At 36.8% G+C, this 13,192-nt stretch overlaps 1 protein-coding gene across 2 annotated transcripts in view; it reads left to right on the plus strand.

The window, feature by feature from the left end:
• The window catches only part of hth (Meis homeobox homothorax), a 302,627-nt gene that overhangs the window by 179,687 nt on the left and 109,748 nt on the right, over positions 1-13,192 (plus strand). The window contains exon 8 of one of the 2 annotated variants that reach the window (XM_036356913.2): positions 6,374-6,421. The exons of the other annotated variant lie outside the window; for it this stretch is intronic. Coding sequence (XP_036212806.1) covers positions 6,374-6,421 — 48 coding nt within the window. The remainder of the gene's footprint in view (positions 1-6,373; positions 6,422-13,192) is intronic. 2 annotated transcript variants of the gene reach the window in all.

The following is a 13,192-nucleotide window of genomic DNA, read 5'->3' on the forward strand; positions in this document are numbered from 1 at the left end:
AATTATTTAATTTTTTGTTTAAAAAAACCTTCTAGAAAAATTTCGTAATACGTCGGAGCGCAAAAAATTGCGTATCAGCTCACCTTTTGCATAAAATTATGTAAAACATGACTTGCCACAAAATGAGACCAGCAAGGTAGTCGCTAAAATTAGAAACTAAATGAGAGACATGTTCGCGAATATGTAATTAACTGGCAACATTTTGCGGCGACTCTGTCATTTCACCCTACACACTAATTGCCCTTAAAAATATAGTACCAAGAATTTCCTCATTCCAGTGCAACTAATTACCAAGGTCTGTACTGGCGCACAATATATATTTTTGTCGCAGAATAATATAAATTTATATGCAAAATTATGTGCAAGTATATGTATGTATATATATTTGCTTGAATGAACGTTTACATTCTTAGAATTAATGCAACCATATGTTGCAAGTTATCAATGAGTGGTGCAGCGTGCAACATTTTGAATGAAATGCATTTTTGCTGAAATGCCAAGAAAACGAAAGCAAATAATATATTGAACAAGCCGAGTGGGGCAGCAATGACAGCGATTGCGTTGAAATATTGTCAATTAGCGCTTTATGCAACAAACAGTGGCAATAATCACGATACAACAAGTAAAGTGCAACAAAACGATGTTTCTATGAATTGCAAATGCGAGTGTGCGTGTGTTGGCTGCAACAAAGCCGGCATATATGTATGTATGTGGCATGTTGCATGAATAGATGTATATGGCATGTTGCATGCTACTTTATATCTCTGGTACTGGCAGAACGCTTGACAGCCAACAGACAACAGCAAATAGCAAACGGCGGTAAGCAGTGACAAGCAACAGCAACAGCAACAGCGACGGCGACGGCGACGACGACAGTGGCAACAGCAAGCCGAAGGAGCAACAACAGCGAAATAGCAACGTGTTGACAGCTAGAAAAGTTGCAAAATAATTACGATAAATTGCGCATATGATTAATTTAAACACTTTTGCGAATGTCGCTTTGTATGTGTGCGAGTGCGAGTGCGAGTGCATGCCCAATTTTGCCCATAAAATGTCATGCACTCGTTGTTTAGTTGGTGCATGCAACAGCGCCAATTTGGTGTGCTTCATTACAATAACAACAGCAATAATTAAATGCACAATTGCATGTGCCCATTTTAATTGCATGTGTTGGTGTGTGTGTACACTTTGCCGTCAGCAGTTAGTGGCAAGCATGTAAAAAGGGCACAAGTTAATTATTAAAAGCAGCTAGTTTTTAAGTGGCAGCTGCTTGCATATAATTTTAATGCGAACAATTTAGAAACTTGATTTACTTGAGTACTAAAAAATTCAGACAAAATAAATTTTTGAGTTTTGAAATGTTTGCTTGAGGCGTTAGGCCAGTCTGGAGTTCCTTAATATAAATTCTGACTTTGACTGTTTATTCTGTGTGTAATGTGAAGGGATTGAATTTATTTTTCTCAATTGGGTGCACAAAAAAACTTTATATTAACATATTGCTACAAAATGGCGATTGCTGAGCTGGTGACTGGGCGACGGTGATTCTAGAAGCCCCTGCTATCTCAAACAAAATAAAAAATAGTCTACATAGACTTACAAGCTATCATAATCTCATGTGAAACGTGCTGCAATCGGCTCAAAATTTTTATACAATATTCTTGAAATAAGTTAAGTTTATATAATTCTGACAATTGGCGATTGAATAAAAATCTTTTCGAGACTCGATGTTATATTTTCACTCAAACAATATGTAGCGGCGGTTGCTGAAAATAGCAATGACTTATCTTATTTGAAATCTAAATATCAGTTTAAATATATCGGCACTAATGTGTACCTCCTGTTCAAAAAATAACACAAATTTAAAATTAAAATTTCTAAGCTTGAAGAGTCCAATTCTCAAAGTTTTTTTGTTTTAGTTTGATATACATACATGCCCCTGAAGTGCGATAAAATTCACAGCTGTATTCATTGCTTATTTTGCCTGTAGCGGCCGCTAAGGATGGACATGTTTTTATGAGCTTGGCGATTTTGATTTGTGAAAAGCTCAAACTTCTTTGTTTTATCGTAAATTCTTGCCCAAACACAATTCTGTAACGATGTCTTAGACTTCATATTTACCAGATATGGCTCCATGTGACTTTTTGCTATTTCGAAAAATAAAGAGCACCTTAAAAGACCGTCCATAGCATAGATGACATTAAAAGCGTACAATATTAATGTAGAAAAATAAAGAAATTGGAAAAAAACGAAAATTTCCGTTATTTTTTGAACATACCTCGTATGATAGTTTCGCTGTTTAGATTAGCGTTTACAATAAGGCTTATCATTATTTAGCAAATTTTCTGCGACATTCAACAGCTCGAAACTGCCGAACTACTATCTCAATATCTAACAGATAACTTATCTGACTTGGGCGGCGCTTTTAATTCGCCCACTTGTAAAATTATAAACATATAAATTAATAAAAGAATAAAATTACCATAAAACACGACATTTAAATGAGCAGCAGTGAGCAAATAACGGTAAACGTGCAAAAAATTTACATACACTTACGTAAATATAGACAAGTATAGTTAATATATATTTACTTGCATGCATGTATACATTTATTTGTTTGTATCATACAATTATTTTTATTAATTTTTTGTTTTAATTTTTATTTATTTATTTTTTTTTCGGTTTGCAAATCTCAATGCAAATATAAAACCCACTCTTGCCCCTTTGAAAATATTTTTTTCATTTTTTTTTGCTGCATTTAACTATTCACTCAATAAATCTGCACAACAATTCATCTGCTGCAGCAGCAATTCACTTACATAATGCAGTCAGCAATTTTTCGACAACTGCACGACAAGCAACAAATTGTTTGCAACAACTAAAGCACAACACACGACAGAGCTGTAGTATTAGCACAACAACAACACGCTGTCGGTGCAATAAAATCGAAAAAACCAAGAACAAAAATTATGCCTGACAGACAAATAGCAAGCGACAAAGTGCACGAGATACAACTTAAAACAATAACAACAGCAATGCAAAAAAAAACAAAAACAACAAATTAAAATAAAAACATGAGAATAAAAACTTTTTAATAACAAGCATAATAAGTCCGTAGTACATAGCAAAATAGCAGGCATGGTACGAGTACACGCTTACTGGTCCATTATAGCGTTACAGCTATTTACAGCAACAACTGCAACATTGTAGCTATAAGAATTTTCATTCGTTGTCTGTCGCGTTTGTCTGGCCAGAAAATTGTTACTACCACAGGCGTAAATTGTAGCTGTGCGCCAATAAATTCTCATATAAAACGCTCGCTTGGAAGCGTGTGTGTAGCTAAAAGTTGCTATATGTAAATGCGTGCGTGTTGGTGTATGTTTGCATGTATGGCAGGTTTGTTTGCTTGACTTTTCAAAAGTAATTAAATACTGTTTAGCGTATTAACGGAGCGAGCGCTTTTCTTGGGGCGGGTTGCAGTGGCGCTGATACTTGGCATTGTACTGGCGTTGCACGCTATCTTAATTAGCATTTAAATTTTGTTGTATTTTATTATTATTATTACCATTAGTTTTTTCGCATTTTTTATTTATATTTATTTTTTTCTGCATTCATTTGTGGCGCATATAAGTGAGCGCATAGCAAAGCAGGCAAACACTCGAGTGTGAAATGCTGCTGTATGGCTATGCATGTTGGCATGCATAGTTTGATGTACAGCAGTGCTTCAAAGTACACTCTCTATGTGTAGCTGTAGCTTTTAATGCCACTACTGTATATTTTTTTAGTTCTAAAATTTTAATTGCAATTGAAAAACGTGTTGATACAAACATTTTGAAGGCCCCTGAGGCATGCACGCGACGATATATTGCTGACGGATGTTTGTGATGTTATTGTTGTAATGCAACTGACAGCTTAGCAAGCAATGTATGAAATGTGTGTGTGGCATGTACGTATAGTGATGATTCTGGCGCTCACACAACACGTTTCAATGTTGCATGAATTATAATATGGCGCTGCTAATAACACGTGATTAGTGTTATTGATACAACTATGTATATAAGAAAATATATACGAGAGCGCTTACTACTGCTACATTAGATTCAACTCGTTTTAATTTCTATTGTATTTGCACTAGTTACACCTGTATCATGCAACCTGATCGCCTTGTAGCCTACCATTATTGAGCGATTTGTTGCAATTAGCAATGGCAGCGTTGCAAGTGCTGCATACATTTGCCACTTACTTGGCTATCAGCAGTGTTGCATCTCAGATACCTTAAAAAAAATATGTATATATAGTCAGCGAAAGGCAAGAAATTAACAAAACTGCTCGGCGCACCACTCATCAAGTTGCCACATTAACTTTGCCGCTTATTTATTTATGCACTCGGTGCACCAATTGACTGCTACTGACAATACGCGTCCGAGTGGCGGCGCGCATTCGCCCGCATATCGTACCAACTGATCGGCAAATAAATCACTATAATTAACCGCACTTAGCAATAATTTCGCTGTCAATATTGTCAATGCATTGTGGCACAGTGGCCGCAGCGCGCCGCACAGTTCATGCATCATTTTGCATTTAAATTGACTGCACAGTCACTAGCAGTACCGCTGCCACTGCCACACCGCCGCGCGGCCCCACTGCTTTGCGTGCCGCAGCGCAACGTTTTGGTTTGCCATGTTCGCTTGCGGGTTGCAATGTGCACAAATCAAAGCTTAAAATTAACCCGCAATTAATGTCAGAATGCGGTCGCGCGCATAGTGTCTCACCATCCACATGGTCATGGCAAATGTGCAAATGTGCCATCATACTGCCACGGCGACGTTCTTAACTGCATGCCACGCCGCGGTCAATTGTCACTGTGCGCATACGATTTGGCGGCAATTTGCACTCTTTTGAATCGCTGTCGTTTGTCTGTCTTGAAGAAAAGGCAATTCATACTGTGCAACACCTTTTAAAAATGCGCGCGCGGCAGCAACAAAAAATTCATTATTTGAGGGAGAAAAAAGAAAACGAATATAAGTCAAAAGATAAACGCGCAGCTTCTAGTGTGTCCTCATCAACGCCAACACAGCGCGACGCTTTCAACGACATTGATTGTCCTGGTTGCTTCAACAAGTCGCGCGCAAGGTGCAGTGCACGGCAGTTGATTTGTTTTTGTGTGGCATTGTTATACAATTAAATGCAACACCATACAAAATGGCGGTGCACCCGTGGTTGTGTAAGTCGAAGAAGCGCGCGCGCGCGTCTCCACAGTGGCAGCTTCATGCAGCAATAGCGCTTCGCCAGTGCGCCATAAGTAATCAGTGCGTCAGTTAGTGTGGCGCGCCTGCTAAAAGGGATCACTTTGCGCCACAGCCTAAATATGGCATTCGATTTATTTATCACCTGTCGTCCAAAATGAAATTTCGCCGTCCGCCCGCACCTGCCACTTCCTTTGCTGGGGCAGCACTGCAATGGCTGCTGCGTACTATACTTATTTTTTGGTATTTGCTGTTGTTGTTTTCTGTACATTTACTGTATTTAAACACATAGCAATGCATCAGCAATGTATGTTAAACGCTTTACATGCTCCGGTATTTCCATTGTCACTTTCTGGTGTTGCAAGTGAAGTACGTGCTGCTTTATTGAGGGAACATTGTCAATTAAAAAAAAAAAAAAATATTTGCAGTTTTGTGCTTAATTAGTAGACTGCAAAAAAATATTTTTGTTTCGAAAACTTTAACCTTTCTTCTAGATTTTAATACAATTTATTTTTTTAGTAAAGAGTTCGAAAACTTGAAAGAGTTTGCTTATTATAATATGGTTAATTAATAAAGGCTGTCTGTTAGTATCAATGCCTGTTAGTATCCATGGATACATTAGAGTTGGAGGTTTCTTAGGGGTTTTCCTTGCTAAATATGCGCGAATATTGATTGGGCTTGAGATTAAAATTAAAATGCAGATTGACTTTGAGATTCAAATGAGAAATTAACATTGAGAGTGAAATTGAGATTGAGTTTGAGATTGCGATTAGGAGAGAATTTGGGCGTAAGATTAAATTTGAGATTAAAATGAGATTTAAATTGCAATTGATTGAGATTGAGTTTGAGAATGATATTGCGATTTAGGTTGAGATTGGGATTCAAATTGAAATAGATTTTAAGATTAAGATTTTATTAGTATTAAGCTTAAACTTGAGCTTGAGATAAGGTACTAAATTGTCTTTTAAGAAATATGAAAATTAATTAATAGCTTTACTCTACTTTTTTTAAATGAAAATACAGTTAATTGGTAATTTTAGAAACTAATTCTTAATATTTTATACTATTTTATTAATTTTTCGATGAAAAAATTGTTTAATAATCAACATCAAATTCCTTTCTCATTTCAGATGGTAAGTTCTTATCATCACTAAATCCTTCAGAACTAACATATGATGGTAAGTCACATTTCATCGCATCATTAACACTATACTTATTGCTATTACTCAACTTAAACTTAACTTATGTTCTTCTGTATTGACTTTTAAAACGATCTTTTCATTAATTGTACAAATCATATGATTTTTTTACCCAATTTTCAACGCCAAGTTGCAGCATGCCTATATTTATGGAACAGGTTCCAATTTCTGGTCGTTTAACAGTTCAAGGCACACTTTCATTCTCGAATAACAACAACATGCCCACATATATATACCTATATGATATATGAACTGATATTGCGTGATGAAATCTGCTCAACGGTAGCATTATTAAATCACATAAATTAATTATAATGAATTTATTGTTGTAGTATTACGTCATAAGCTCAGCACTTTGCGTAACATCAATCAAAATTGTTTCCCTTTCATTTTAAATACTAAACTTACCTTATATCGGCAGACCGACAAGCAGCTGCGCTAATCTGATGGTACGTGCGTACCGGACACGCCCACTTAAAGCTCTACACCACGAGCAAATGGCGTAGCGCTGCGCCGAAAATGAGAAATTTCTTTTTAATTTAAGACTTGTGGAAGGGCAGCTGATAAAAACCCATTATAAACTTTAATTTTAATTAAAAACACTCCTTCGCCGCAGAGGCTGCAAAATTGAAGCGGCCGCACTTCAATAGAATGTGTCCACATGATTACGGCGCTGACCACTTGCCACCACATATACACACACGCGCCCATATGAGGTTGTACAAAAACTGTCTACACCTTGAGCGTATTCCATCACTTTGAAACGAAAAGGAAAGCAGAAAAAGCCGATGATCTTTAATATCAACAGCAACATCATCAACGTCATCGCCGACACATCTCTCTTTGTCTATATTGCTTTGCGCATTGTTGTTGTTGTCAACAAAATCATCACAGAAATTGGAATTTCAGACTTTGACGGCTCCCGCGCGTTCGCTTGATCGATCACGTTCGATTAGACGGGTGGAGTAAACTGTGTACGCCCACAATGTGCGCGAATCTGCGCAAATTGCTACTAGTCAAAACGATAGCACAGCGCTTTCGAATGTTTAAATATTAAAAGATCACTTTAATGAGTTTGACTGAAATTTGAAGCTACTCTGGTGACGTGACGGTGGCAGGTATTTGAGGACGCGCGTGACCTGTCGATAAATATTAGAGATTTCTATAGAGTGGTTGTGGTGCGCGGTGGCAGTGAAAATCGATTGATTGTTGAAAGCAACCTTGTCGGCGGTACGTGCGCAGAGACGCCTCTTTTAAGAGGTAAAGAAAAAGTCGAAAGTGTACTTTATAGACGCTGGCTTCTAATACTTATAAAATAACATATATAGTAATTACATATCAGCGCGTTTATTTAGTTTATAGCGGCAGCTTAACTTCGCAAACGGTTTATTTTTTCTCGTGCGCTGCATTCTAGCAACCTCTAATGTTATTAATATACTTTGGCAGCGGTTGAATGAACAACGCACTAAACGCGCACTAATATTGGCACGTGATTGTACATTTGCGCGCGCGCATAATAAAACTTTCGCGGCGGCAGCATTATTGATTTATTACATGTATACATATGTTTATAAAGGCTAGATTACGAACAAGCGCGTAAGTAACAGCTGAGATTGTGGCGCTCTTTGTACGATCGCGTTAACTAGCGCGCCGAAGTAAATAGACATAACTGGGAATCGCGTCCGTGCTATGTCAATTTTTATGATCTCCGTGCTCCTGCGCTAGCGCTTCGCATGCTTCTGAGTCCGCCGTCACTGTTCATTCATCGATTCATTGTTTCATATTTATAGCTTGCGTTTTTTGTGTACGCGTCTTCGCATTGAGCCTCTTGCTCGTTTGTATATGCATCCAGCTGTCAGATTTTATGACTCTACTGCATACTAGTGGTATGGCTTTGCAAATGAAAAATGAAGTGTAAAAGTACTTACATCGTAAAATTTAATAATAGTAGTAAAAAATAAGCGATATTCCTGCTTTTGGAGGCCGCATAGAAATTTATATATTTTTATCTCGCTTCATTTTTTTTCGTACAACTTACAGACACTCACATCTCACTTGCCTTGCGTCAATATCCATTACGCGCAAGATCAGTGGCCACACTCCATGCCTAAACGCGCGTTTCCATTATTATAATTATTCCATTTCGGCTTTTAGTTTTTACTTTTTTTTCCGCTCAACTTTATGTTGTTCTACATAAATCTTCCAAAACTCACTTATATGCTTACTTCCTTATAGAGCGCATTCACCAGTCTTTAGGTGAGCAACAACGATTTCTTTAAATATACACTCTACAACCAGCTCCAGCTTGTTCATAATAAAATCTGCGTATTAACTTTATGAGCAGAACCAATTCCTGCAACTCGCTTCTAGTATTTTATAACCCCATATGTGTATACTATACCAAGGAATGGTATCGAATTACATCTGGATTTTCACATTTAGGTTTGTAGCCAGTCGAAACAGTAGCCGAAATACCTCGGCAGTGAGCTTATATTTAAAGTGATGCTCTCACTGCGATTTGGCCGCTTTAAAGCGCGAAATAATAAAAAATAATAAAATCACATTAGCGCTAGTAGTGTTTAGCCGCAATTTTTAACAACTCTAGCTCGTGCTTTAGCGCAAATTTGTTCAGCTGCTGTCGTTAAAGTAGAGCGTGTTTATATGTGTAGCTTGTGCAGCTAATTAAAATGCTGGCGCTACGCGCTCTGACTATCTAGACAGGGATTATTCATAGAATAAGTTAAGTAAACAAAATTTAAGGTATGCTTATTAAGAAGTTTTGAGACTAACAGAGATTTCTAAATTAATCTGAGAGGATTATATGACAGATTTCAGCGCAGCCTTCAGTATGTGGAATTATATGATTTTATTAGACTTCGCTTTAAATTTGTTTGTAGTTTTCGAATAGAACTTGGCATCTTTTAAAATTAAAAGTTTTATAGTAATTAATAATTTACTCTAGTCATTAGAAGAAGCTTTTAATTTATAAAAAATCTTTATAATAGATTATACCCAATTTAGCGTTAGTCCTCATTGTTTTGTTAAAATAGGCTACAGAAAGCTTTGGTATAGTTAAGAATTGATTTGGGAATTACTTTGATTGCCTTAATATAAACCTCTTAAAACCGAAGTGAAGAAGTATTGTAATTTAGACCTACTTCTAGTCCTCAGTTAAAACTGTTTTTTGAGTTTTAAGCATGATTAGGTAAATTGAGCCTAATTCGCAAATTTAAAATTGACAAAAAGGAGCTTTTCGGAAGCTTTCAGTTCATTCGATTAGACGTATTAAAATTACGATTTTGGTTATTGGTATAACTTTATATTCAGACATGTTTTCAATTCCTCTGGTTTCTTTAAAACAATTAAATAGTTTCGAGATATTTAAAAATTCGAATCAAATTATGCTTGAAAGCTCATAAATTAATTTGACTGACTAACATGACTTTTTACTTCACATAGACTTCTAAGCTATACAGTTTTGTTAAACCACATTCTTAAATTCAATTACCAACGTTTGTATTTAAGCTTATTATTAAAAGCTGCATTCAAAACTACTTAGAAAACAAAGCTCCTTTGTATATATAGTTTGCTTTTGTACTTTTAAGTGTAATTTAATTATATTTTAATACATAGTTACAACTCGCACTTAATACACAGCATATAATTAAAGCTATACTGCAATTAAGTAACTAACGCACACTTGTAAATGTTAACTTAGCGAACTTTGAGCTACAAAAGCTTCTAAGTGTACTCAATGTCGCATTGACCACGAAGGTCGCGCGACAGCGCTGTAAGTGGCATATTGCGATCACCAATTATATTGTTAAAACTTACAAAGTCTTAAAAGATCCAGCAGCGCATAAAAGTGGACAAAACAGCATACTAAAGAAATACATAACAAAATGTATTATATGTACATATAAGCACTTATATATGTAGATCAAACCAAGCGCATATACATTTATCTTACAAAATAAAAGCACACACACACAGACTTAGTGATAGCGCTTTCTGCCCAAAAAACCGCACATCATAAATTTTGCTTTCACAACGCGTATAACAGGCGCTACACCCCGCACATATGCATACATACATTACTTCGGTCGTGGCGCAGGTATTTACTACCATTTAAATACATTTCGCATACACAAGCGCGCACATATTAATTTAGCATAGCAGCGTTGTAGCATGCGCTATCTCGTTCGCGCCAATTCCTTCTATACGAATATACAAGTATGTATGTATGTGGTGTATGGATATTTACTAGCGAATATTTGCCGGCTGCCACGCGCAAAAATGTAAACAAACCATAATTCTCCCGTTTTGGACAGGCCAAAGGCGGAAAGCGAAAAGCCAAGCGCACTCCTCCCCTTACTGTCACCGCTGCCTATAGACGCGCATACGCGCACGCACACACAACAAAAGGTCAGTTACCCAGCAATTGTGAGCGCGTAAAGCGTAAAGTGCGTGCATATGTGTATCTAGATGAGCGAGTGCGACAAGAATACGCCGCACCGCATGGCATGACAGTAGTTGTGGTGGCCGTCAAAAATCGACCCATTCATTCTGGTAGCAGCAGTTAGGCGTTGGTGCCATGAGAAATCACATAAAATATGGCGTCTGATAATAATGACAACAGCCGTCAATACAAACAGAGAAACTCGCTGAGTGTTTGTGTGTGTGCGCATGCCAATTTATTTTGGAATATTATGCGCTGTATGCGCAAACAGGAATTTTGCCCATTATGCGCGCGCAAACATGCTTGCACAAATATTCATACGGAGCGGCGTATCGTTAGCGACGGCAGAAAATTATGCCAATGACTAATTTGTTTGAATTATGGTTGACAAGTGTAATCCTATGCAGTGGATTGTGGCCGCAAACGTATTTATAAATGTTTTCATGGAAAGGAACTTGAACTTCGCCTACATACATATGTCTGTATGCTCTTCGAGGCGACGGTTGTATGCTTGGGGCGCTGCAAAGAAAAGAAATTTGTTAGCGCAACTGTCAGAGGCATTGTGACCATTAATTTGGCTGGCACTGTTAATGTTTGTTTATTTGCATGAATATTTACATATTTTTATGTGAAACAAATATTGTTGCTGTTTTGTGTTAAAATTAACGGAAGCGTAAAGACGGAAAATACATCTTAACTTACTTCTAATTAAACTTATCGTTAGTCGCTGGTTAAACTTTTGTAGTATTCTGAATTTTAACTTAAACTTAACCTTTGCCAAACTTAAACTTGGAACTTAAACTAAGCATTTAACAAAACTTAACATTAGAATTTAAACTTAATCTTTGCTGTAACTTGAACTTAGAACTTAAACATAACTTATGCCGTAACTTAAACTTGGAACTTAAACATAACATTTACTATAACTTAACATTAGAACTTCAGCTTAATCTTTGCTGTAACTTGAACTTAAACTTAAACATAACTTATGCCATAACTTGAACTTGGAACTTAAACTTAACATTTACTATAACTTAACATTAGAACTTAAGCTTAATCTTTGCTGTAACTTGAACTTAAACCTAACTTATGCTGTAACTTAAAATTAAAACTTAATCTTTGCCTTACTTAAACTAAAAACTTTAATTTTAGCTTTGCCGTAACTTAACCTAGAACTTAAAATCAACCTTTGCTGTAACTTAAAAGATCCCTTGACTTAAATTTCAAAATTAAATTAAATTTAACCGTAACGTTGAACAAAATTTAATTATTTGACTTAATCTCAGTTTTGATATAAAACTTAAACTTAGCCTTAACCATAACCGTAAGGTGGCACCACAACATAAACTTAACTTAAACTTAACCTCAAACTTGATAAAGCTAAACTAAACGACAAATGTAACATTAAACTTAAACTTGGACTTAGTATTAACGTAAAATAACTTAACCGTAACTTTAGTTATTTTTTACTGTAAACTTAAAGCAAATTTTTTTATTCTGGAAATGTTGTTTCAGTGAAAGCCTTTGTAAAACTAACCACAATACCACTCACGTTGACCCCTGCAAATGCCCTTACTAACTACTAGGTCATATCTGCTCGTTTACAAATCCGCACAAGGGTGCTGGTAGTTAGAATGAAGAGGCAGTGTTTATATGCTAAAAAATGGTCTAACAAACCGGCGAAACGATTATTAATAACGGCCTACAAACGTTCTACTAACCTACATTCGCCAGCACAGCAGAATACCGCAATATGTCTGATGAAAATCGAAAGGAAAATAGACACTCAGACTTGCCTGGCCGGGTGGTAGGCGGACAGTCTGACGCGTCGGCAGAGCGGCCATAAATAAGCGGAAGACAAAGTGCACAATGCCGTACAAATTTTACAAATGTGCGACAGTAGCAGTGCTGCTATATATGTAGATGGTACTCTTGAATACACGAAAAACGACGCGGCGTCACAGCACATGCTTTGTGCTTGTGTTGAAATGGCATTGCACTACAGGTGGCGGTAGCGACTGCCACAAAAACATATATCTAGCAATGGTGGCGCGCGGATGAGCGGCATCGTACTCTGTACTTAAGCGCAACTTTAAATAATAGTCTGTCAGAACTGTCAAACAAGTCGGCGAGCGCTAGAATTAATGGCAGCGCAGAAGTGCGACGCTTACCACCAATACATACAAACAAATGCATGTATGCGGCTCCTACGCTACGAACAACACTCGAGCGCATTCTCAATATGTATATGTATGTGTGTGTGTGTACACAGTTTGAGCTTGCGCCGTAGA

This window comes from Bactrocera oleae, chromosome 2, assembly GCF_042242935.1.
Source record: "Bactrocera oleae isolate idBacOlea1 chromosome 2, idBacOlea1, whole genome shotgun sequence".
Taxonomy (NCBI): Eukaryota; Metazoa; Arthropoda; class Insecta; order Diptera; family Tephritidae; genus Bactrocera; species Bactrocera oleae.